At 40.4% G+C, this 27,246-nt stretch overlaps 1 protein-coding gene across 2 annotated transcripts; it reads right to left on the bottom strand.

The window, feature by feature from the left end:
- Window positions 1-475: 475 nt before the first annotated feature.
- On the bottom strand, window positions 476-25,252 carry ZMYM1 (zinc finger MYM-type containing 1). 2 transcript variants are annotated; one of them, XM_056123431.1, is made up of 9 exons: window positions 25,153-25,252; window positions 21,140-21,305; window positions 18,422-18,494; window positions 17,785-18,034; window positions 10,027-10,198; window positions 6,483-6,636; window positions 5,326-5,463; window positions 5,129-5,169; window positions 476-3,237 (listed from the first exon to the last, which is right to left on the bottom strand). In XM_056123431.1, exons 2-9 carry the CDS (start codon window positions 21,230-21,232, stop codon window positions 934-936), a joined length of 3,225 nt encoding a protein of 1,074 aa, XP_055979406.1. In that variant the 5' UTR covers window positions 21,233-21,305; window positions 25,153-25,252; the 3' UTR covers window positions 476-933. The 2 variants fall into 2 exon arrangements, with proteins under 2 accessions (XP_055979406.1, XP_055979405.1); XM_056123430.1 differs by lacking the exon at window positions 25,153-25,252 and having other exon boundaries at window positions 21,140-21,607.
- Window positions 25,253-27,246: the final 1,994 nt, after the last annotated feature.

Raw genomic sequence — 27,246 nt, 5'->3', positions numbered from 1 at the left:
TATGCAACCAACCCAGGTCCCAGCTCAGGCACCCCGTATGGTCCTGATTCTGCCAGGTGTGATTCTAAACACAGAATGAAACCCTGAGCACCACAAGATGTGGCTCAAAAACAAATGTAACACTTCATACTTGGCTCTGTATATCCTTTTGAGATGTGTGCTTTCTTAGCCTTGCTTGCCTCTCCTCTGTAGCTCACATCTGCCTGAGATGTGGACTTTTGTACTTTAGGGCACATTTTCACTTTCTGGCCCACACGTGTGTGCTAGGGATATGTACTTGGTTTTTCAATTTTGAAGAAATCCATGTTCTTTTTTGAGCACATATGTTTACCTTTTTCTTCCCTTCCTTTATTTACCAAATGAACTTGTTTTACTTTTATTTTTTTAAAAAAAAGCATAAAAATATGCAGCATTATGCAATGCTTATTATAGTATCTAAAAGTGAAGGTTCACAGAAAAGTAACAAAAGTTCAGATATCCAAAGTCTTTATTTTTAAAACAGGAATATAAAATCTATTGTATTCAGTTACATATTGTCAATCTCTGGAAACAGTTAACACTTAAGGGAAGGGGAACCAGATACGAGAAAAGGAAAACATTTTAGCATTTGGTGTCTTCTGAAATTTGAGCCAAATGCATGTTGTAGGCTTTCTTCAAGTTTTTTTTTTTCATAAAACTTTCAAGGTTTTTTCCTTAAAAGACAGAAATTTGAAAGGTCCAGCGCAATAGTATAGTGGGTAGGGCACTGACTCATCTTCAATCCCTGACATCCAATATGGTCCCTCGAGGCCCACCAGGCATGATCCCTGAATGCAGAGCCAGGATTAAGCCCTGAGTACTGCTAGGTTTGGCTCCAAACGAAACAAAAAAGTTGAAGTAAAACCTGCAATATTCTAACAAAAATTCTTTCAGGTATGTTCAAATTGGAAAGTATTATATTTCTTTCATCTGATGGAGAAACTTTTCCACAATTCTATTCAGTCTTTCAGGTTCCATCAGTTTATTTACCAATTCTTGCTCAACAACCATTAGACCCAGGCCACTAAGCTTCTCTTGTCCTATGGTATGACATAAATATGTTTTAAGACGAAACAGTGTAGAAAATGAGTTTTCAGCACTTGCCGAAGAAACTGGCCAAGACAATGCAGTATATAATAACTTTGATATACAAGGAATATTACTGTGAAGACCATGCTGAATAAATAAATAGCCAAGATTGATGAAATTAATATGAGTGTAATCTGTGACAAAGTTAAGCTTTGCATATTGTCGATAAAATCGAAGTTCTGGGATGATGTCTGCATCAAGCTTATAAAATTCTTGGATATGTTTGGCTGTTGATTCACTTAATGGTTCATTCCATTTTAGTAATAGTTCTGAAACTTGCTTAATTTTTAAATAATCAAACTCTGAAAAACGTAATTTTAAATTCAGTAATATACTATCTAATCCTTGGTAATAAATATTAATTTTATATTGTTCTTCGGTTGAGATTGGAGAAAACATGCTATTTAAACCACCATGTTCTGTTTTCTGAATTTTTCTTCTTTTCTGAAAAGAGGGGCTTTCAACTTCAAAACCTTTACAGGTTATTTTTTGACATATTTCCTCTGTTTCATCCCACAGCGTTTTGAAATCCACATCATTTCTTTCAGTTGATAGACATTCCAAAATTGCTTTTATTTTTGAAGACAAAGAAAAAATATCTAAGGTTTCACTTTGAAGTTCTTTAGAAAGAATTCCTGTAACACTTAGTACTCGATAAAGAAATTTCAAACAAAAGATAAATTCAAATTTAGAAACTAATGTCAATAAATCATTCAATTCATCACCTAAACTTGTGTCCGAAGAATGACTTGATGCAACTTCTAGTGTTTCAATAATTTCTGGGAGACCCTCAATCACAGATAACAATATTTGATCATGGACTGTCCAACATGTCTGTGATACATGTTTCTTGCATATTTTGTTTTTACTTAATTTACAAATGTTTTGAAATTTTGCTGACATTTCCCCAGACATATGAATAATGTTAAACAAAGAAGTGAGAGTAGTTAGAGCACTTCGGAGTTCTTTTATTTCTTTACAATACCTAATCACTTCCAAATCCAAAAAATGTGCATGACAATGTGTATATAATGCTCGTGGCTCTTCCTTCTTGAATTCTTCTGCACTTTCATTAAATTTTCCCCTCAAATTAGTAGCACTGTTATAGGCCTGGCCACGTATTTTACTCAAATCAACTCCAATTTGCTGAAGGTAAGTTCTGATAGTCCTATGTAAGTTGCTCCCAGTCATCTCTTCAATATCTATAAAACCCAAGAATCTTTCTTTAATTAAGATAGCCTTTGATGTTTTATGTGGGTATCTTACACAAATTGAAATCTGATTCTTAATACCTTTATCACTTATTTCATCACATATTATTGAAAAAGCTGAGGAGACATTGATCTCATTTACAATATCTTCCAACATTTCAGTCTTGATTACTTCGATAATATCATTCTGAATTTGTGTACTATTATAAAAGTCAATTTGGGAAGTCATAAGTTGGAATATTTCTTCTCCTTTATCTTTTGCTCTGATTTCTAACAATTCTAAAAAATTGCCTTTATTAATAGATGAAACAGACTTTTCACCTCCTCTCAGGGGTAAACACTGCTTCCCCAAAAATAAAATATTTTCAATGACAAGTTTTAGGTACTTTTTATTTTCTTCTACCTGTTTAGAACTAATAGGTATATTATTACTGGCTGTTCCACCACAAAACTGGTATTCCCTCCAAAACTGCAACGACTTCAAATGCATTTCACTTTTTTCATGCTTTCTAAATTTTTCCAGGGTTTTTTTCCAATTAGAAATTTCTTGGAGTGTGAATGATTCTCCTCGATAACTGAAATTTTTTTGGCAGAACAACTGGCATGAGTAACAGAATGTCATGTCCTTTTTAATACTGTTTCCCAAATGATGAAATCTAGAACAGCAACATTTTTTAATGCTTCGTAATTTACCTTTTCGTAATTTGGATGTAAATTTTGGGTGACAGAGTCCATCAGTTATTTTCACAGATTTCATACTGCATGTAGGATTTTGGTTTGATCCTTGATCTTCTTGTACTTCTATACTAGAGTCAACTGTATGCTGACTGGGTACTGATGAAGATGGTGAAAGGCTTGGTTGCTCCACAGTACTATTAGTAACATCAGTACTTGATTCACAGGGTGAACTCTTAGGAATCTTTAGAAAAAAATGATATGATACATTTGTTTTACTAGTTTTTAAATAACATTCAAACACATCTCTTCTAAAGCAACAATAAAATGAATGTGCTACAGAAGCACTAGGAAAAAAAACCACGATTATTTAAACTACATTTTTTCTGGCTATACCCAGTGGTGCTCAAGGTTCCCTTCTGGCATCCTTGGATTGTATTTGGATCAGGCCACATGCAAGTCAAGCACCTCAATTTGTTTCTCAAGCCCAACAGGTATGTATAATTTACTTATTTATACAATCCTGGCACCCCATTTGTCCCCTGAGCTTGTCAGGAGTGATCCCCGAGTGTAGAGTAAGAAGTAACCCCTGTACCACTGGATGTGGCCTAAAAACAGAAACAAAAAATAACCGGGAGGAAAAACTAAGGATGCTTATGGATTCTATCACTGTCATCCTTTTGTTCATCGATTTCCTCCTCAAGCAGGCAAGAGCAGGCAACAGTAATGTCTCCATTCGTCCTAGTCCTGAGATTTTAGCAAGTGCCACATTGGAGGCTCCTTCAGAGTCAGGGGAACGAGATCCATCATTGTTACTGGGTTCTGGCATATCGAATACGCCACGGGGAACTTGCCAGACACTGTCGTGCGGGCAGGATATACTTGGTAGCTTGTTAGGTTCTCCAAGAGGGAGAACTAGACAATAAGAGGTCTATTAACATCGTGAAATTTGAGATTTAAGAAACTGAATGTGAATTAACAGCTTTTTCATCTGGGGCAATCCAGAGGGGGACGGATGAGTACCCCCACCTGCCCCAGTAGAGCCCCACAACTGAAAACCTCCAGAAGTCAACTGCCAACTTCCACAGGCTTGGATGTGTCTCATCCATGAGTGAATCTGTTGAAAAACCCAAGTTGTGACAGATCCAGGCTCGCATGGAGTCAGGAATGTGCGAACCCCCCACCCCCATTTTCCTGTGCTTCTGGTAGCCTGGCAGTCATGCCTATGAATTGCCTCTGGTGCCATATAAGCTCATTAATGGCCATGGTCCAGAGGCTCAGAAATAAGTCTCTTGGAAGAGAGCAACACAAGCAACATGCCACAGAGATGGCTCTGGAACCTGAAGTCACATCCAGTTTAGGAGGGTAAAAAAAAATTAACCAGTTATATTACCTTACTGGACTGGAGTGGTAGCACAGTGGGTATGGCGTTTGCCTTGCATGAGGCCGACCCGGGCAACCCAGGTTTGATTCCTCTGCCTCTCTCGGAGAGCCTGGCATGCTACCCGTGATGTATTCGATATGCCAAACACAGTAACAACAAGTCTCACAATGGAGATGTTACTTGGCCCGTTTGAGCAAATCGATGAACAATAGAAGAGTGACAGTGATAACCTTAATAAAAATTTTAGAATTCCTGGACTCTGTGCTACATTTGTGGCCGCATGACATCCCATACTCCCACCTATAAGTAAGACAAGAGTTTAATGGCTCCAGAGTGAAATACAATAATCTTCACACGCTTTCCCCTAAGGAAAACTTTCTGGATCATTTTTAGTATATTATTCTTAATAAGCAATACAAAATAAATTATTTAGGTCCTGCTTTGGGGGCAGGCTCTAGGGGTCACACAGTGGAAACATTTGAAAAATGGTGGTGGGAAGGTGTAATGGTAGTGGGACTGGTGTTGGAATATTAAATGTAAAACAGTATTGTGAACAACTTTATAAAAATAGATTAAAATTAGAAAAAAGAAATTGAATGTGAACCTCGTGGTATTTGTTGCCCTTTTTTTTGAGTTCTAGGATCAAATTAATAGAAGTCATGGTTCACATACAAAAGGCTCTTTGTTCAATTCCCCAATGCACTCTCTCTCTCTCCCTCTCCCTCTCTCTCTCTCACATAATAAAACTTACATCTGTCACGTCACTGTGGGCTCTTTCTGAATGAACTGGGTCTGTTAAAATAAATTAGAGCATACAATCAAGATTTGAAAATAATTTCTATAAAACAGCATCCTAAACTATTAACTCGTTTCCTTTGAGAACAGAATACAGATAGATTATATATGGCAAAAGTATTATTATGGCAAATATCTTCCTATCAGTTTTACCTTGTAAGATACCAGAGTTCATGATGGGCACGGCAACCTGAGTGTCTGCCAATGATACTATATTGCTTATAACTGGAGTTGTATCTTTCTTTGGAGAAGGGAGCTCCACTGAAGCACTGTGCACCATGGGAACATTTACTGATAAAAATAAACAAGAAAGGTTTCTTAAAATCTAGGCAGAACCAATCAATCAGAAGGCACGGTTTAATAAGAACTTCACTGAACAATACAATAGCCAATAGCTTTAGGTGTTGCTGGATACTGGAGTGTTTTTTTTCTTTCTTTTTTTTGGAGTGATTTTTCTTATCACTGAAGGATAGCCAGGTTCTGTAGGAGAACATAACATAATTTTTGTTTTCCAACTTCTACTTTTGCACACAATTTTTCAGTCCTTTTCTATTATTTGCTTGAAATGTTGAGCAAATTTTCACTGATCAAGAACAGAAGAGATTCGGGGCTGGAGCCATAGCATAGCGGATAGGGCATTTGCCTTGCATGCAGTCAACCTGAGTTTGATTCCCAGCATCTCATGTGGTCCCCTGAGCATGGCCAGGAGCAATTCCTGAGTGCAGAGCCAGGAGTGACCCTGTGCATCGCCGGGTCCGAACCAAAAAGGGAAAAAAGAAAAAAAAAAACCAGAAGAGATTCTTATAGAATTGCCAAATAAGTATCATTTCTAACTCTTCCAGATTCAAAACTTCAACATAAATGGAACTAAGTTGGTGTCTAAGCTAGTATGCAAAGATCTCTATATAAAGTCTGTATGCATGAGCCCCATTAGCATTCATTTTACTATATACATAAATGGCACTATTCTATATGTTGCTCTGATCAAATACATATTTGATCCTGAACAACTTATTAGTGAACTTTTTGTAATAGTGTTTTCAACTACCTCTACATCCTGTGACAACTTGTTTTTATAAAGCAGAGTTAAGTAGACATGTTATATATATATTCAAATGCAACAATCTGTAAAAATAAGTATTTTTTATCCGGTGGTGAAGTAATCCTCTTCATATACAAAAATACTGGAAAAATTTTCATTGCAGCAAGTTTTACATTGCTTTGACTTTTAAGTTAATTTGGAAATGAACCAAGTTATAAATTAACTTTAAGAGTTACTAAACCTTTGACAATTGCCAAACAAACATTACCTGTAGAAGATTCCACTTTAGCTTTACTGTGAGCAGAGAAACAATTAATAGAGCAGAAAAGTTCTGTCTTCCCCAATTCATTGGTTATCTCAACTATTTCATCTGAGGGTCTCAATGATTTGCAAAGACCAGATGGAAGTGTTTTGGCTGGCTTCTGTTAAGAGAACAGAGTAATGTTTATATTCCTGATACATGATGCATATTATTAATCAAAAACAATAACAAGTCACTTTTACATTTTTAAAAATTATTTTATCTAGGAAAAAAAACGAACAGAAAAAAGACTAGATGGCAATGACTAAAAGGAACTGATTTAATAGGGAACTACTTGTATTATTTGGGGGATATATCACTAGCAATAATGATACAAATGCAAGAAATGAAGAAAGTGATCATAGATACTCATCATCTCAATAAAATCAACTAGATAAATAAGTTTTATTAAAACAAGTAAAGTCTTTCCTTGGGTCTGAGTAATAGTACAGTGGGTAGGGCACTTGCCTTGAAGTACCCAGCCTGGGTTCGATACCCGGCATCCCATATGATACCCGAGCAACACCAGGAGAAATCCCTGAGTGCAGAACCAGGAGTAATCCCTGAGCACTGCAGTTGTGCTCCCCAACTACCCCCACCCCCCTCCATCCCCCACAAACAAGTAACAGTCATTCCTCCATATCTACTGGGCATTAATTCAGGAAAATCTACCAGCACAAAGGAGACAGAGAAGTGTACTTAAAAAGATGTGGTAACAGCAAGTTATATAAGGTAATTGCAGGATTTTGCAAGAAAGCATGACAGTACATAGGAATATGGTTCATTTACAGTGGGTAAAAGAAAAGACTAAAATATAAAAATAACTTTTTTTAAGTGAAAAAGTATAAGAATTTCTGGATATAAGAAGCAAACAATGATGACAATAAAGCAACAGAATTGCTTTTGGGGACACAGTACAATAATGAAAGACAGTATAATTTTCTTCTGCAAAGAAAAGGATATTGGCTAAGGAATAATGAAAATAAAGGCATAAATTCAAAAATTTCTATTTCTATCTATTATCAGTACAAAATTTTAAATTGAGAAATAATTCAACAATATTAAGCAATAAAAGTGGTATCATTTAGTTTACTATTCATATAGAAAAGCTAATACTTAAAATACTAAAAATACTAAATTTAAGATATCACCTAAATAATTACTTCAAATAATTATGCAACAACAAAAAACATAAAAAAATAAAAAGCCCTTAGGGCCAGAGTGATAGTACAGTGGGCAGGGCATTTGCCTTACAATGGCCAACCCTGGTTTGATCCTCGCATCCCATATGGTCCCCTGAGCCCGTCAGGTGTGATCTCTGAGCTCAGAGCCAGGAGTAAACTCTGAGCTCCACCAGCTGTAGCCCAAAATCGAAAGAAAAAAAGAAAAAAAAAAAACCTATAGAGGATTCTCCCTCATGGTTTTTTTACTTTTATGACTTTACTTCTATGATTATGAAAAAAAAAAACACGTGACATTCTTGATTCATCTTAACTTTGCATAAGTTTAAGGATTCTTAAAACTTATACATATTTCAGAGGGATGACTCAATGGGGTGGAGTACGTGCTTTGCATGAGGAAGGCCCAAATTCAATCTCTAGCACCAATAGTTACCTGACTGATCCAAAAGCATCAAACTGTGAGTAGACTGAGCACTGAGTGGTAGCACAAAAACCAATCAATTCTGTACATGGAATTAAGAGTATGTTTTTTGCTGATGAGTAGATTATGTTTGCTACCATATTTGTCATTTATAAACAAGCTAATATCTGGCTTGTGTTCCTTGGGTTTTTTGGGGGCTTGAGGGGAGCCCATACCTAGTGATACTCAAAAGTTACTCCTGACTGCACTCAGGAATTACCCAGGTGGTGCTCAGGGGACCATTTGGGATGCCTGGGATCAAACCCTGGCATTCCCATTCCATATGCTGAGTTGTCACTGTTTCACGGTCACTAACCATAAAATTCTTTAGGAAAACCTCCATACTACACTCATCATAAACTGTCCTGCAAGAAACTGAGAGCTTTGCCACCATCTTAATTATTGAATTTCTTCCCAATTCTACTTTAAGAAACCCCAACATTTGGGAGCTGGAGCGACAGCACATCAGGTAGGGCGTTTGCCTTGTATGCGGCCGACCTGGGTTTGATTCTCAGCATCCCATATGGTCCCCGAGCACCGCCAGGAGTAATTCCTGTGTGCATGAGCCAGGAGTAACCCCTGTGCATATTTGGGTATGACCCCAAGGGCAAAAAAAAGAAAAAAAAGAAACCCTAACATTTGGGGTTGGAGGAATAGTACAGCAGGTAGGGTGTTTGCCTTGCATGTGGCCAACCCAGGTTAAATTCCTGGCATCCCATGTGGTCCCCCAAGCACCACCAGGAGTAATTCCTGAGTGCAGAGTCAGGAGTAACCCGAGCATTGTTGGGTGTTACCCCACCCCAAAAGAAATCCCCACATTAAAGAACAAAAGGATCACTCACCACAAAAGAAATCCCCACATTAAAGAACAAAAGGATCACTCACCACAAAAGAAATCCCCACATTAAAGAACAAAAGGATCACTCACAGGACAACGTTTTTTGGCAGTTAAATTTAAACTTAACGGTCCTCACTTTACAGAACAGATCTTTATTCCTACTTGCATATATACGGAAATATTCTTTGAACTACTAAAGTAATGAAACTGTCCTTTTACCGGAAGTATACAGAACAGACTCGAACTAGTATAACAGAAAGCTCCACAGTTCTCAAAATAGTTCACGAAGAGACTGTTAGCTTAGTGAAACTTTGAAAAGTATAGGTGGTTGGAACAATAGTACAGTGGGTAGCCTTGCACACAGCAAACCTGGGTTTAATCCCCTGCATACCATATCGTTCCCCAAGCTCACCAGGAGTAATTCCTGAGTTCAGAGCCAGAAATAACCCGAGTATGACCCAAAAAGCCAAAAAAAAAGAAAAAAAAAAGAAAAAGCAGATATATTACTGCAAAGTTTATGTTTCATATTCTGGTATTTTACTTCAAACTCAATCTAGAATTCAAAAGAAATTCAATGAAAAAACAAAATACTTTTGAAAGAGAGAGAGCACGAGTGTGTGTCCTCCGTCTGTCCTATACCCGCTCAGCGGTTAGTCTTGATTCAGGAATTATTCTTGGCAGTGCTGGGGGACGATATGGGATGCCACGGATCAAAATCAGATGAGCTGCATGCTAGGCAAACACCCTGTCCACTGTACTGTTTCTTTGGTAGAGTCTTTAATTTTTTTTTTTTTGGGGGGGGGTGGACAACTGTGGCAGTGCTCAGTGACTGCTCCTGGCAGGGCTTGTGGACCATAAGGATGCCAGGAATTAAAAAAAAAAATATTTGAGTTTGGGCCATACCCAGCAGTGCTTGGGGGATCATAAGGGGTTGTCAGGGCTTGAACCCAGGTCGGCCTCAGGTAAGGCAAACACACTACCTGCTGTACTCCAGTCCCTTGCTAACAGTTTTAAAGAAGAATAGCAACTTACAATAGTAGTCTTCTGACACATGCTGCATTTGGTTAAAATGTTATTGTTACATAGAGCAACAAAAGGTTTTCTTTTTTCTTCATAAGATGAAAGACAAGCTTGGCTGCAAAAATTTTTGCTTGAGGTATCTTCCGGCTGGATTCTGATTACATCCTTTAGATTTAAAATATCCCTAAAACAATAAAAATAAAATAAAATATCCCTAAAAACAAATTAATGAAGGCATCAGTAAGTACTCATTATAATTTCACAACTGTTACTGCTTCACGTATTATGAAGAACTTTGTAATAGTAATACCAACAGTGATTTTGAAATCACTGACAAATGACAAAATCTGAATTTGGGTGGTTCTATCATTTAACATTAAGTAACTATAGGTTGGTCATTTATGTTCTCTAAATACTGTTTCCTCATCTACAGAGTTGGGATTATAAAATACTTAAGTATTGTTTTGAGGATTACTTAGCCTAGTGACAACAGAATGATGAGAAATCACATATTCAGGGGCCAGAGAGATAGTACAATGGGTAGGTATGATCCCCAGCAATCCATGTGGTCTTTCAAGCCCCACCAGGACTAACTCCTGAGTGCACAGCCAAGAAAAACCCCTGAGCATCACCAGGTGTTGCCCCCTCACCTGGAAAAAATAACATATTCCTACCTGAACAACTTTGAAATAAGATTCCAAAATTCCTGGGGCATTCTCTCAGGTATATTCGAATGTGTGCATGTGTTAATTCATGAGATCAGTACTTTCATAATAATTTTTTTTTGGGGGGAGTGATACTCCGTGGTGCTCGGGAGACCATATAGGATGCCGGGGGTCAAACCTGGATCAGATGCATGCAAGGCAAACATCCTACCTACTGTACTACTGCTCAGACCCCTTTCATAATTTTAGGATATTATTGTGTGTGTGTGTGTGTGTGTGTGTGTGTGTGTTATTTGAACTCATAGTGCAAAGCAACGGACCAATCCTACAGTTCAATTCTTTGGCATACACCTTTTTTGTTTTAGGGCCACACCTGGTGATGCTCAGGGGTTACTCCTGGCTCTGTGCTCAGGAATTACTCCTGGTGGTGCTGGGGGGACCATAAATGATCCTGGAGATTGAACCCGGGCCATCCATGTGGAAGGCAAACACTCAGCCTACTGCACTACTGCTAAGCCCAATGCCTTAAAGAATTGAGAAAAGGTACTCCAAAAAGTACATATATATGCATGTTCATAATAGCACTATTCACAACAGCTAAGAGGAAACATCCCAAACAGTGAAATATTTGTCAAAAAAGTAAGTACTGATAAACAAGCTATAACATGAACTTAAAAAATATTAACTAGGGGCTGGAGCGATAGCCCAGCGGGTAGGGCCTTGCACGCGGCTGACCTGGGTTCAATTCCCAGCATCCCATATGGTCCCCCGAGCACCATCAGGAGTAATTCCTGAGTAGCATGAGCCAGGAGTAACCCCTGTGCATCGCCAGGTGTGACCCAAAAAGAAAAAAAAAAATAAGCTAAGGAAAAGAAGTCAGAGACATTGTCTGGTATTTCTAGTAAGAGTACTAATGATGGTTGTCAAGAGTAAAGAAAAGAAACAGGAAATGACAGATACTGTCTTAATGGATAAAGCTTTTGCTTTAGAGTGATATAGGATAGGAATGTTTTGAAAATAGAAGTTGCTGCACATTATTTTGAATGAACAATTGTTTTTGCTATATGAATTTTACATCATTAAATTGGAAAAAAAAGAGAGACAGGAATGGATGGAAAGGGCAAGGTTCTTGCATTGCATGAAGATGACCTGAGTTCAATCCCTGTACCATCAGGAGTGATGCCTGAGCACAGAGCCAGGAAAAATTCTGAGCACAGTAGGGTGTGGCACCGCTTTCCCCCATAACCCCGCCCCCCCCCCCCCGAAAAAGAGGCAAAGGTGGAGATGGAATGAAGGGTAAAACTGTCAAAGCTCAGCTGGAGAGATACTACAGAGTTAAGGAATTTGCCTTGCATGTGGTCAACCTGGGTTTGATCCTGGCACTGCATATGCTCCCCTGAACACCTCCAGGAGTGTTCACTGATTAGTGAGGAGCCTGAGCACTATGTGGTGTAGCTCAAAAACCAATATAGCACCGTCCTCCCGTTGTTCATTGATTTGCGCGAGTGCGCCCAGTAACGTCTCCATTGTGTGAGTTGTTACTGTGTTTGGCATATCGAGTATGTCACAGGTAGCTTGCCAGGCTTTGTGTCATGGGTAGCTTGCCAGGTTTTGCCATGCGGGCGAGATACTCTCGGTAGCTAGCCAGGCTCTCCAAGAGGGGCAGAGGAATCGAACCTGGTCCAACTGGGTCGGCTGCATGCAAGGCAAACACATTACGCACTGTGCTATCACCAGAAAATAACAAAAGAAATATCCACAAAATCAATGAATAAAAATTTAAAAAATGTAAAGCTTTAACATTTATCAAGGCAGTAAAAACAGAAAAGTACTATAATTCGTTATACACTGCTGTGCATTTGTTGTAAAAATTATTCCTCTTAGGGTCAGAGAACTATAGGGATTAAGACACAAACCTTGTATGTGATGGACCCTGGTTTGATTACTGGTACACATGGTTCTTTGAACAGCCCTGGAGTCCCCTGAGCCTGGTGGCCAAGATAATTTCAAACACTGCAGGGCCCAAGCAGCACCACTTCCTTTGGCCCTAACATTCAACCACAGTCTGACTGGCCAAAAATTGCTGGGTCTGGCTCCTGGAATGCCAAGCTGGGAGTTGCCCTTGATAGCCAGTGGGTAGGGTATTTTCCTTGCACACTGCCAAGCCAGGTGAGATCCATGGCACCTCATATCGTCCCCTGAGTCCCACCACAAGTGATTCCTGAGTGCAGAGCCAAGATTAAGGCCCGGGCTCTGCTGCGTATGGTCCAAAACCCAAGCAAACAAAAACCAAAAAAACTAAAACAAAACTACCCCCCATGCACTGAGTTCACTAGTTTTAAATGAGAGAAAATTTTTAAAAAAACATTAGCTTTAATTTCTAATAGCATATATTTAAAGATACAACCCAAAGTATAATTCTTTGAGTTTACCTAGTTTTTCACAAGAGTAAAAAAGTTCAGGAGAACAAAATATTTGAGAGCTTTGCTAGAGAAACACTAAAGTAACTGGTAATATAGTACCCCCAGGATATCAGTTTTTAAGAGAATAGTTTTCCACATGAGGGAGATGTGTCAGGAATGAAATAAGGTACACTGGTAGGGGAAATGTACACTGGTGAAGGGCTGGGTGTTGGAACATCGTATGACTGAAATCCAAATACAAAATAAACAACTTTAAAACTTTGTAACTATATCTCAAAATGATTCAATTAAAAAAGGATAAGAAAGTTTTCCAGATGAAAAAATCTTAAACCAACACATCTTTAACTCTTTAAAAATTAAAAATATTGGGGCTGGAGAGACAGTACAGTGGATAGGGTGTTTGCATTGCACACAGCCGATCTGGGTTGATTCTTGGCATCCCATATGGTTCCCCAAGCACTGCCAGGAGTAATTTCTGAGTGCAGAACTAGGAGTGACACCTGAACATCACTGGATGTGGGCCCCCCAGAAGATTAAAAATATTTTATGTGTTATGATCTGTTTTGTGAGTGGGGTAAGTGGATTTGAGCCACATCCAGATATTTTCAGGGTTTACTCCTGGCTTTGTGCTCAGAGATCACTCCTGGTGATGTTCAAGGGACCCCAAGGTCAGCCACATACAAGGCAAGCACCTTAATCTCCTTACTCTCTGGCCCTGATCTGCCTTTTTAAACAGATGGCACCAGAAATAACAGGTTCCTTAACATAACATCAATCACTTTCCTTGTGTGAAATAGAGCTCTCAACACTATATACTCAATGTCTGAATGTATACGTAATCCTGGTACTTTACCAGACATACTGTGGTTCTAGGCAGTTAATGCCTTGGCGATATAATTTACTATAGTTCCTACTGCCCAGGTTCATAATCTAACAAGGAAAAGTATCAATTCTATGATCAGGTCCAGAGAGATATAGTACAGTGAGTAGGGCACTTGTTCACCTTGCACGCAGCTGACATCCCATATGTAATGTATTCCCCAAGCAGGACTAATCCCTGAGCATTGCCCTGTATGGCCCAAAACCAAAAATTTATGATCAATGTTTTGGGAATTATGAAAATTATGAAGACAAAAACGATGGATGGAACAATTACCTGGCTAAAAGGAAGATGGTGTAAGAAGGGATAAAGGAATGATATGAAAATAGCCAAGAGGTAAAGCTTGAGGAAGACAAATTAGCTGGATGAGAAGTAGGCAGGAGAAAACTGCAACAGGAGAAGCAGGAAAGTCTGATAATATTTTGTTTTTCCTTCCTGTTACCAGCATACTACCCAAGTAATATATTAGTGTAATACTTCCTGGTATCAGCTGGCTCCTACTCTACTAAAACCTTATAAACAAAAAATAAATTTTGCTGGGCTATAGAGGTTTATTAAAGGAGCTTGCTTGCCTTTCTCATCAATCCTTATATGGTTCCCTAAACCCTGGCAGAGTGACCCCTGAGAACAAAATCAGGGCTAAGTCCCAAGCACCTTTTATTATAGCCAGGTGTGGACCATCCCAAACTACATCAATAGCCGATAATTAGCGAAAGTCCTGAGACTACATTGAGACTAGCCAATGTGGAATTTTAAAAGAAGGTTCGATAAAGGAAGAGATTACTATACTGAACAATGGGATGATTTCATCCAATTAATGTTATTATCACCTTTCCACCAACAAATAAAATACTCTTCTGCACCAATTTGTTTTTTTCTTTTGGGTTTTGGGGCAATCTGATGATACTCAGGGGTTACTCCTGATGGTGCTTGGGGACTAATGCTGGGGATTGAACTCAAATATTTGTTTTGAGGCCACATACAGCTCTGTGCTTAAGGGCCACTCCTGGCTCTGTGGTCAGCAGTCACACCAGGCAGTGCTCTGGGGATCATATGTGATGCCAAAATTCAAACTACTGTCACAGTTACATTGCAAATACCTGAAGCTTTGTACTATCTGGCTCCCTAAAACTTTTTATTCTGAAAGAAGTAAAACTTGTGTCATAGTTTTGCTCAGATATGAATTCTTTGCCTTAGAAACCAACTGTCACAATAATTTTTCCTACTTCAACCTTTTACAAATTTTAATTACTGAATCCAACAGTTACCTGTGTACCAGTCACACCAGGCAATGCTGGGGTGGGCCATGGATAGAACCCAGGGTTTGTATATGTTAAGACATGTTATACTACTTGAGTTCTATCCAGCCTTGCTCCAGTGTGTTTCAAAACTCTTTCAATATGTGAGAGATCTGCTGAAGATGTAAAATGGGTAAACTCCAAATACAGCAACATGGTACCTTAAAGTCTCAGGGCCTCAGTTTCCTCAAAAGCAAAAGAAAATGGACTGGATGATTTCTAAGGTCCCTTCCAGTTTTATGATTCTGTAGAGAAAGAAGGCAGGACACAGAAAGAACCAAACAGCCCATAGCAAAAAAGAAAAATAAATAAAAGCATTGAAGAGTTGAAAAAAAACATAAGAAAGGTAAGTAGAGTTCTGAGAAGACTTGAAGCAACAAATAACACTCAAAGCAGCAGCCAAATAAGGAGCTGAAGCAACCAGTAAGAATTTGTGAGTTTGCTCAGAGTAGTAACAGTGTAGTTTACATTTACTGGGTTCTTACTATATATGCCAGTATTATTCTGATTACTTATCTTATATTCAAACCCATACATCTTACGTGCATCTAGTAAAACAAACAGGAATATTAAAAAACACTTTTTCAATACTTTTCAAACTTTTCCATGAATATAAATCATCTGGTGATAAATGCAGATCTAATTCAGTAGTTCTGAATAAGACCTGAGGTTCTGCATTTCTAACAAGTTTCCAAAGTATGTATATCAATAATGTTAAAGAACACGTTTTGAATAGTAAAATGTTAACTGTAAACGGACACAAGCAAGATTCAAATAATGGTAATCTGATCCCCAAATAAGACATTATAACAAGGAAATTCATTAATTCAGAAACAAATTAGTGATCTATTTTCTTGTTCTAAAACAAAGATATTTAAAACAGCATTAGCATTTAAGAATAGCTAAGGAAACAGTATTATATATGATAAAGGATTCTCAAAGCATTAATCCGTAACAAATCTCCAAGTTCTGCACATTTTTTGCTATTCTATTTTAAAATTCTTTCCATATATCTATGTAAGTTCCATTTAACAGCTTATAAAAATCTTGAAGATTAAACATTATAAATATTTGATGGATACTCAACTTTTCAGAAAATTAACTTTTACCATTACAAGAAAAATGTTAGATAAGTTACACTTTAGAAAATCCAAAAACATAATGACTGATATTTAGTAGGTTGCTTCCTACACAATTTTACAATAGAATATTTTTCTGAGGGGACATGGGGCTAGGGTTGGACTATATTTGGCTCTGCATTCAGGGATCACTTTGGTGGGGGATGGGGAATCAACTGGGGATGCCAGGGATCAAACTTGGGGCAGGCATCTGTAAGGCAAGCACCTTACCGACTATACTCTCTGGCCCCTAAGGTTTTAAAAAGATTTTTTGGTGTGTGCACCAAACCTAGGTTTACTCAGAGATTACTCCTGGTTCTGTGTTAAGAGGTCACCACCAGCAGTACTGGGAACTGAAGCTGGGACAGACGTGTACAAGGTTAGCACATTACCCCCTCTACTTCTCCAAATATAGAATGGGTTTTTAATGATACTTACAAAAGTAAGAAAGTTTTGGAAGTAATTTGAAGCTAAAGAGAATTAGAATTCCTTATATCTTAATTTTGCAAATCTGTTGGGAGTACAAGGAGCTTAGGTTTATCAGGCTGCAGCTATCACAGTGCTCCCGAGTCACTCCCATTACTTTGTTTGTCTGTAACTACTTCTATGCTCTTTTGCCTGCCGTTTTTTGTGTGTTTACACACAAATCTCTTAATAAACCTAGTTTTGAAAATCTACAAGAGAAATTCAAGCAAAAGTGGTTTGTTTTCACTAGACCAGAATTATACTTTTTGTTCATTTTTGGACCACATCTAGTGGTGCTCAGGACTTCTGGCTCTGTTCTCAGGGATCACTCCTGGTGGACACTAGGGATCATATTAGGGTACTGGGATTGAACTGGGTTGACTACATGCAAGCTATACCTGCTGTACTGTCACTCTGGTCCCCTCAACTCAGTTTTAATTTTTTTCTAGTATTTTAATGTATTTCTAGTATTTTAATTTTTTTTTTTTTTTTTTTTTTTTTGGTTTTTGAGTCACACCCAGCGATGCTCAGGGGTTACTCTTGGCTCATGCACTCAGGAATTGCTCCTGGCGGTGCTCGGGGGACCATATGGGGTGCTGGGAATCGAACCTGTGTCGGTCATGTTGGCTGCGTGCAAGGCAAACGCCCTACCCGCTGTGCTATCGGTCCAGCCCCTTAATGTATTTTTTAAAAACATTTTAATGTCTATGCATTCTGGGTGGGTGCATGGGACCATATGAGGTGGGACCGTATGAGGTTGGCCAGCGCAAGACAAGCACTCTACCTACTACTGCTCCATCCCTGATACTTTCTTAAGACAGTACAACTTTAGGAAAAAAGTGACAATGTTGAAAACTTAAACCAGGCCTCCATCCTACATCTGTGCTGGAAATAAGAAGAGGAATATTTAGAATTATATACTTTGAGCAGTTTGAACAAGTTCTCTTGGGAAGAGCTGGTGAACTGGTAGATGAAATGTATTCAGTGATACATGGAGTGGAGCAGAAAAGCTGAGTAGATCCTTTCCTCTGATAAGCAGTTTGCCCCTTCTGAAGAATTTTTTTACAACCAGAACAGGAAACCTGAATAGCTGTGGATGAATCTGAAGGGAGCATTTTACTCATGCCTGATGATGCCAGAGAAAGCTGAATGCCTGCCGTCAATTGTGAGGCTATAAACACAAAAAACAGGACAGAGAAAAATTAGAATCTACATGAAATCAAATATGCATTCTTTCAACTAATTTCAAAGTTACTTCTCCCTATCTTAAAATACAAACAAACAATGCAATAATCTAAAGGACTTCTAGGAGCCATGATAATGGCTCAAAGGGCTGGAGAGCATGTTTTGTGTAAGGGAGTCTTGAATTTGTCTTCTGCCCCAGCACTGCATGGTCCCCACAGCACCTCCAGGAGCAATCCTCAAGCACGAAGTTGGTATGATCCTCCAGAACCCCCTCAAAAAACCCAAAACAAACTCAATAAAAACCCCAAAGATATTCTAAAAAAGACTACATTAACTATCATGTCAGAATAAATAATCAAAATTATTCTATTACCATCATTTGAAAATGTAGTGTTTATTTTCAGTTCATTCTCCTGAATTTTGGATTGCTGGGCTTGACAATACTCCTTAAAAAAAAAGGAAGAAAAAAGAAAGAAAAGAATAAATATAATGTATTTATGATGACCAACAAAAAAATGATAAGTTATGCTAAAAGTCTGTTAAATAAGTTATATAATAGAATCAGGCCATGGTATACGGGTAAAAATTCCCCTTTTAGTCCTGGTTTGGCTAGTAACATCAAGCACTGCCTTTTCTATTGACCTAGATATGATTCCAGACATTTCTGTTACCATAGTCATTTAGTTGCCCTACTAACAAGTAACATAATGATGGCATCTAATATCCTTCCTTTGTTCTTTCTATCTTTCTATCTATCTATCTATCTATCTATCTATCTATCTATCTATCTATCATCTAATTGGGGGCTTCCTAAGCGATGCTCAGGGGGGTCTAGGGGCCACTCCCAGGGATTCTTGGCCAATCATGTGCCCAATCACTGTTGAGGGCACAAGGATAAGGCACTGCTAAGGCCCTTTGGTGCAGAGCATCAACCGGGTCATATCTGTGAGTGCCTAGGGACTTCCAGCTATACTCAGCAATGCTGGGGGGAAGCCAGGGATGTGGTGCTGGGGATTAAACTAGGGTTGGATGCATGCTAATCCCTATTATTTTGTTGGCCCTCCTTCCTTCCTTGTTCTAATCATTAATGGTGAATCTTCATAAAAACTTTAACACACAAAAAATTGTTACATAGGCTAAATGAATCTTACATAGGAAGATTTTTTTTTTAAGAGTGGCAGGCAATCTATCTGAACTTGATTTATGTGTTTGAATGTCCCCAATTTTAGGTGATTTCTAAACAGAATACTAGAGTGGAGTTCATGCCCAATTCAATCAGCCTAATCAATGGCTGAATAGATAGCAATACTACATTAAAATAAAAATAAAAAAGAATACTAGAAGAAAATTAAAACTGAATTGAGGGGGCCAGAGTGACAGTACAGCAGGTACACTTGCATGTAGTCAACCCAGTTCAATCCCCAGTACCCTAATATGGTCCCTAATGTCCACCAGGAGTGATCCCTGAGAACAGAGCCAGAAATAAGCCCTGAGCAATGCCAGTTGTAAAAAAAAAAAAGGAAAGCCTCTTCAAAAAGTAGTGCTGTGAAAACTAGGCAGCTACATGTAAAAAAAAAAAAAAAAATTTAGACCTCTTTTTAACTCTATGCACAAAAGTTAGATCAAAATAGATTAAAAGATCTCAATATCAGACCTGAATCCATAAGATACATGTAAGAAAAAGTAGGCAAAACCCTCCACGACATTGAAGTTAAAGGCATCTTCAAAGATGAAACTTCACTGAACAAGCAAGCGGAAGCACAGATAAGCAAATAGTACTACATGAAACTAAGAAGCTTCAAAAGAAACGGTGTCTAAGATACAAAGACAGCCCACGAAATGGAAAAAATTATGTGTTCAATATCCATCTGATAAATGGTTAATACCAAAGCTACATAAGACACTGTTAAACTTTAAAAAAAAAATCCAACCAAATTACAAAATGAAGAGAGGAAATGAACAGAAACTTACTCAAAGAAGAAATTCAAATGGCCAAAAGGCACATGAAAAAATGCTTCACGCCACTAATCATCAGGGTGATGCAAATCAAAATGAGATTATCAACTCAAACCACAGAGACTGGCATACATCCAAAAGAAAAAGACCAACTAGTGCTGGTGCAAATGTGGATGATGGGGTGTGTGTATGTGGAAGGGACTTTCCTTCATTGTTGGTGGGAATGCAGACTGGCCCAACCTTTTTGAAAACAATACGGACATTCCTCAAAGAACTTGAGGAATTGAAATTGAACTTCCCAGCAATACCACTTCTGGGAATATACCCTGAGGATCAAAAAAACACTGAGAAAAGCCATCTGCATTTCAATGTTCATTGTGGCACTATTCACAATAGTCAGAATCTGGAAACAACCTGTGTGCCAGAGAACAGACGACTGGATAAAGAAACTATGATACATCTACACAACTGAATACTACACAGCCACCAGGAAAAATGAAGTCATGAAATTTGCTTGGATGGACATGGAGAGTATCATGCTGAGTGAAACAAGTCAGAAGGAGAGGGACTGGTATAGAATGACTACATTCATTTGTGGGATTAAAAAACAAAACAAAACATGTAGTATGAGACTAATACTCAAGGACAGGGTAAACAGGAGCAAGGAGGACCGGTGAATGGTTGGAAACTTGACGTAAGAGTATGTGGGGGTTGAAGGGCAGTTAGGATAAAGGACCAACGTGACAAAATAGTTAGAAATGCTCATTTTGGGACAGGAACTGAGTGTTGAAAGCAGGTAAAGGGATATACCTGATACGTAATAACCGTTCATTATCTGCATTGCAAACCATAAAGCCCAAAAGGAGAGAGGAAGTGAGGGTGGGTGGGAAGAGAGTGGGAGAGGGAGGAGGGAGAGAGAAGTGCCTGCTATAGTGGCAGGTGGTGGGTGGAGGTATACAAACTGGGACCACCGGTGGTGGGAAAAGTACACTGGTAAAGGGATGAGTGTTGGAACATAATATGACTGAACTCCAAACATGAACAACTTTGTAACTGTGTATATCACTGTGATTCAATAAAAAAGAAAAAAGAAAGAAAGAAAAGGAAAACAATAGAAAACAAGGTAGAGTTTTACCTGAGTATTGTCAGGTTCCATCTTAATTTCTTTCAGGTGTTCTAGATGTGGTGCAACTGCCTTATCACATTCACCAGCTATTGATTCTTTCATTTTAGTATCTTATGCTAACTTGTTCTCCAGTTCCAAATGAATGCCTTTTTTTCTCGGAAAACACTTGCAGATTCTTAAAATAAAATATGGATTAGTAAAGAGTATGATGTAAAAACTGTATCTATATAAATAAGGCAATTTACTGCTGGTGGAAATTTGTTGTAAGGTAAATAGCACAAAAGACTTTAGGTAGCTTGGCAAACACTGGTTTTCTTCCATTTAACCATTATTCCTCAATATAGTTTGCTTGACTTTGGTACATACAACTGTATGATTTCTTATGGTATTAGCCTTTATTTCTATTTTCCCAGGCCTGACTATAGTATAAAACCACCAAACCCATAAAATTTTAACTTACAAATATCAGCAGTGTAAATGTATCTGAAGTGAACACTGCTTATGTAGTTCGCAATACTCACTAGCCATACTGCCCTCATATAGAACAAGTTATCATCTATATAATTCAACTGCTCTTCTTTTGGCTTCTCACATAAATATTAAAAGAGGACTGGAGAAATAATAGAGGTTAAGGTGCTTACCTTGCATATGGCCATCCCTAGTTCAATCCCTAGTACCACAAACAATCCCCTGAGCACTGCCTAGAATGATCTCTGATCACAGAGCTAGGAGCAAGCTTTGAGCACTGTGGGATGTATCTCAAAAATCAAACCAAAAACACAAAAAACTTTATTTTGGGTCCTGGGGTATCCACACCTGGCAATGCTCAAGGGTTACTTCTGGCTTTGCACTCAGGAATTACTCCTGGAAGTGCTCGGGGGACCAGTGGGAAGCCAGAGATTGAACCCAGGTCAGGCACATGCAAGGCAAACGCCCCCATACACTTTAATAGCTGTTCAGCCCCTAAAATACATTATAAAGCTTTTTTTTTTCTTTTTGGGTCACACCCAGCGATGCATAGGGGTTACTCTTGCCTCGGCACTCAGGAATCACTTCTGGTGGTGCTCAGGGGACCATATGGGATGCTGGGAATTGAACCCGGGTTGGCCGCGTGCAAGGCAAATGCCCTACCCGCTACGCTATTGCTCCAGCACCTAAAGCTATTTTTTTCTGTTGTCTCCCTCCTTGATAATTTTCTTGGAATGACTCTAAGACCTATTTCTCATCTACCTCTTTTTCAGTCTTCTCACATATTTTACCTGCTTTTAAAATATATTACTCCAAAACACAATTTCCTGGAACGCTTCTCACTTGTGCATTACCTCAAATTTAATTATCACTTCTAGGTTACAATCTTCAGCTCGTCTATTTACTACCTGATTGCCTACTAAGTAAGTATCTCCACTTGGATATTCCAAAGGTCCCATCAAGAAATTCTTGATTTCTATTTTCAAGGCCCTCCCGTTGATCATCGATTTGCTCGAGTGGGCCCAGTAACGTCTCCACTGGAGACTTTGTTGTTACTGTGTCTGGCATATCGAATACTCTCGGTAGCTTGCCGGGCTCTCCGAGAGGGGCAGAGGAATCGAACTCGGGTCGGCCATGTTGGCTGCGTGCAAGGCAAACGCCCTACCCGCTGTGCTATCGCTCCAGCCCCCTCTGAAAATAGATTTTTTTGGGGCCACTCTCACAGGTGTTCAGGGATCACGCTGGTACTGCTCAGGGGGAATAAAATGGAATGCCTGGGATGGAACCCGGGCACGTGTAAGGCAAGTGCCCTATCCACTTGACTATCCAGCCTGCCCCATTACATTTTCACAATTTCTTATGAGATGTCTGGGTATTACTGTTACAGAGTAGGATGTTCTTGCACTTAGAAAATTCTGCTCAACATAGTAAGGTAACTGCAAACAAAGCATAAATTAGGGAAGATGGCCAAAGTAACCTCCTAGAAAGTGAAATTCATATTAGGTTTTATGGAGATTTATATACAACAGACAGGAGAAAATCCAGATAGAGGAAGAGCATAAGCAAAAAGCATATATTTTGGGTGATATTGCACAGCGGGTGGGGCGTTTGCCTTGCATGCAGCCAACCCAGGTTCGATTCCTTCATCCCTCTCAGAGAGCTTGGCAAGTTACAGAGAGTATTCCACCAGCACGGCAGAGCCTGGCAAGCTCCCCGTGGCATATTCGATATGCCAAAAAACGGTAACAAGTCTCACAATGGAGCCGTTACTAATCCTGGGATTGGGAGGACAGTGCTACAGTGCTATTTTAAGTTATTATGAAACAATGAAGTGGGAGGAGCGATAGCACAGCGGTAGGGCGTTTGCCTTGCACGCAGCCAACATGGCCGACCCGAGTTCGATTCCTCCGCCCCTCTCAGAGAGCCCAGCAAGCTACTGAGAGTATCTCGCCTGGCAGAGCCTGCCAAGCTGCCCATGATGTATTCGATATGCCAAACACAGTAACAACAAAAAAAGTCTCCAATGGAGACGTTACTGGGCCCGCTCCAGCAAATCGATGAACAGGAGGAGAGAGACAGTGACAGTGAAGTGGGAGGGGAGGAAATTGGAAAAGCAGATAAGCATAATGGTTGGAAGGTCTAGAAAGCTAAACATCTTGAATTCATCATGTAAATCAGCAGCTTTTAGGGACTTAGCACATACTTGTATATTGTGTAGATAGCTTTAAATAAGTTTGTAAAATCATAAGACAACTAGATGTGTTATATATCAAATAGTATTTTTTTTTGAACCTTTAATTTGTACAAGACAAAGAATTTCAGAAAATAGCTTTTCTGCCATCTGGCTGCCCATGTTAAGTTCGAATTTTTTTCTGACGGGGTCACCCGGGGATGCTAAGGGGTTACTCCTGGCTCTGCATTCAGGAATTATTCCTGGTGGGCTTGCAGGGGCCATATGGGATGCCGGAGATCGAACCCGCGCCGGCCATGTGCAAGGCTCTACCTTGCTGTACTATCGTCTGGGACCCGCACCTATTTTTAATGTAGGAGTACTGCTATTTATTCAGCCACTGATAAGCTGATTGAATTGCCGCACCTATTTCGGGTTTTAACGGTTTTCACTCACAGAAAAACCTAGGACCAGTTTTACGACTCACATCACTAATGTTCGCAAAGTACAAATGAGTTAAGTCTCGAGTCAGGGCTACATGTAACTGTTCTTCTTACACATTTTAAGAACATATAATCGAGGAGAAACACCAGTTGTCGAGCTACATTAGAGCTATCTCAAAAAAGGATAACTGGGCTGGAGCGATCATACGGTGGGTTTTTGCCTTGTACACAGCCGACCCGGGTTCGATCCCCGGCAACCCTTACAGTCCGGCCGGCAGCGCCAGGAGTAACCTGGGCACGGCCGAGTGTGGCCCAGAAACAAACAAGATCATTTCAGAGCTCTGGGTTCAGGCTGCTTTGCAAGGCCTAAACTTTTTTTGGAGTGGCACATCTGAAAAAGCTCCAACACCTGAACCCTCGGCAAACGCCAGCCCTCCTGGCAAACCAAGATATTCTCAATCCTGCGCGCGAAATCAAATAAAACTGGACTCAGGAGTTTTACATTTCAAAATGTAAAGGCTGCACTTTGTAAAAGCTTGAAAGGCTGCGCTCCCACTGCCTCCCAATTTCAAGCCATCAAACTCCGGGCGGGAGGCGGCGCTCCCAGGACCCGCGCCAAGCCCAGGGAGTTCCCGGCTCCGCACGCCGCGCCGCCGGATGCGGCCCGAGCACAAAAACACCAACTTTCTGGAAGCATGTGATCTGTCGGGTGAGAATCCCGTGCCCAGTTCTACTTGCACCAAGCCAGTAACCTTTTTTTTTTTTTTTTAACCCTCCTTCCACCACATTAGGAGAACCACGTTTCGGAAACTGAGGGAGCGCAAGAGACCGCGGCCGGGGGCGGGCAGGAGGAAGGAAACTCGGGGAAAGAGGGGCACTGAACGCCCTCCCTTCCCACTCCCCACTCCTGGGAAAAGGTCACGGACGCAACGGACACCAACCCGGGGGGGCCAGACGCTAGATTCCCGACCCCTCAACAGGGCGGAATCCGCAAGCAGAGCGCCCCGGCTGGAGACGCCAGGCACAACCGGACCCTTCTTCCTCTCGAGGACAGACGAAACTCCGCCACTCTCCGGTAAAAATGGAACAGGGGCCCCGGGGGAAAGCCCGAAACCAGCGCCGCTTACGGAGTCTTACTACTTTCTCTCACGGACGCTAGCGGAGCGAGCTCGCACGACGGAAGTTCCAGGCGAAACGGCCCCGCTGGCGCCGCCCTTTTCCCGGCGTGCTTCGCGCCCGAGCACGCGCAGAGAGCCGGCGCGGCTGGCCCCGCCCCCTTTCCTCTTCTGCACGTGAGCCTTTCAGGATGCTGCGAGTCCTACCTTCTGGAGGTCTGCCTGTTGGGTACCAGATTGGGTCCTAAAGGCTAGAGAAGTGGAGGGCCTTTGGGGTGCCTGGACTCTGGAATTGGCTCTGTTGGCTACTTTCTCTATCCTTGAAATGGGAATATAATTACTGTCTGCTGCCTACGACATAGGCTTGAAATGATGAGAAATGCAATGTGTAAAGTGCTGGGAAAGAGCAGTTTCTCAGTAAATGGTATTATGTGCAAATATAGGATTCAGACTTCTTCCATTTTGCGGAGGCCCTAACTGAGTTTCCAAAATATGGAGCTGGAGAGAGTACAGTGGTAGAGGGTTTGCCTTGCACGCGGTAGGCATGGGTTCACTCTCTAGTGAGGTATCCAGATCCTTGTCAGGAGTGATACCGGAGCGCAGAGCCAGAAGTCAGCCCGGAGCACTGTTGGATGTGGCCCAACAACAAAAACAACAACAAAACGTGACAAAAACGTTTGTGGCAAAGAAACCACTACGGTGTATTGTATTTTATTGGGGCGTGGGATTAGTGTCTACCCAGTGTGCTCAGGGCTGACTCCTGGCTCTGCACTTAAGGATCATTCCTGTTGGGACTCTGGGGACCAAACTGGTGCCGGTGATCTAACCCGGGGTTGGCCATGTGCAAGGCAAACACCCTACCCGTTTACTAAGATGCCAGCCACTTACAGTTCTTTGAAAAATTTAACAAGTTTTTTATTTTTTAAATTTTACTCAGGGCTGGAGCGATAGCACAGTGGTAGGGCGTTTGCCTTGCACGCAGCCAACATGGCTGACCCGAGTTCGATTCCTCCGCCCCTCTTGGAGAGCCCGGCAAGCTACCGAGAGTATCTCGCCCGCACGGCAGAGCCTGGCAAGCTCCCCGTGACGTATTCGATATGCCAGACACAGTAACAACAAAGTCTCCAATGGAGACGTTACTGGGCCCGCTCGAGCAAATCGATGATCAACGGGAGGGCCTTTTAAATTTTACTTATTTATGTATTTGGGCGGAGCGATAGCACAGTGGTGGGGTGTTTGCCTTGCACCCAGCTGGCCCGGCAAAGGCGGGTTCAATTCGTTTGCCCCTCTTGGAGAGCCTGGCAACCTACCGAGAGTATCGCGCCCGGCAGGACAAAGCCTGGCAAGCTACCCCTCACATATTCGATATGCCAAACACAGTAAAAACAAGTCGCCCAATGGAGACGTTACTGGGCCCGCTGGAGCAAATCGATGAACAACAGGAGGACAGTGACAGTGATTTATGTATTTATTTTAATGTAGAAGTATTGCTAATTATTCAGCCACTGATTAGGCTGGTTGAATTGGGCATGAACTCCACTTAACAAGTGTTTTAAAATATGAGATATGAGGCCCTTTGAAATGTAATGTCTGAGCCTGAGTGAACCAAAGTGTCAGGTTTTCACATTAACTGCAGAGACCGTTTGTGATGATGGGATCAAATCTGTGTTGACTCAGTGTAAGACAAGTGCCCTATCTGCTGTACTACCTCTCTGACCACTAGTTTTATATTTTCATTTTTTCTTTTTTTTGTTTTTGACCATAACTAGCAGTTCTCTGTGTTACTTCTGGCCATGTGCTCAGGGATCACTCCCAGCAGGCTCAGAGAACCATAAGGGAGGCCAGGGATCAAACCCAGGTCAGCCACACACAAGGCAAGCATCCTACCCCTGTACTATCTCTCTGGACCCAATGTTAGTG

Source organism: Sorex fumeus, unplaced genomic scaffold (genome assembly GCF_029834395.1).
Source record: "Sorex fumeus unplaced genomic scaffold, SorFum_2.1 ptg000047l, whole genome shotgun sequence".
In the NCBI taxonomy this organism is placed as follows: domain Eukaryota; kingdom Metazoa; phylum Chordata; class Mammalia; order Eulipotyphla; family Soricidae; genus Sorex; species Sorex fumeus.
The sequence above is the reverse complement of the archived record's forward strand: the minus strand, read 5'-3'. Positions and strand labels throughout refer to the sequence as shown.

Excerpts from the sequence above, each read along its gene's own strand:
- ZMYM1 (XM_056123431.1), bottom strand. The coding sequence starts at position 21,232 with ATGAAAGAATCAATAGCTGGTGAATGTGATAAGGCAGTTGCACCACAT. Across the intron at positions 6,637-10,026 it reads TGTGTCAGAAGACTACTATT|AAGCCAGCCAAAACACTTCC; the intron begins GTAAGTTGCTAT and ends TTCTCTTAACAG. Across the intron at positions 3,238-5,128 it reads CCCACAGTGACGTGACAGAT|ATTCCTAAGAGTTCACCCTG; the intron begins GTAAGTTTTATT and ends TTTTTTCTAAAG.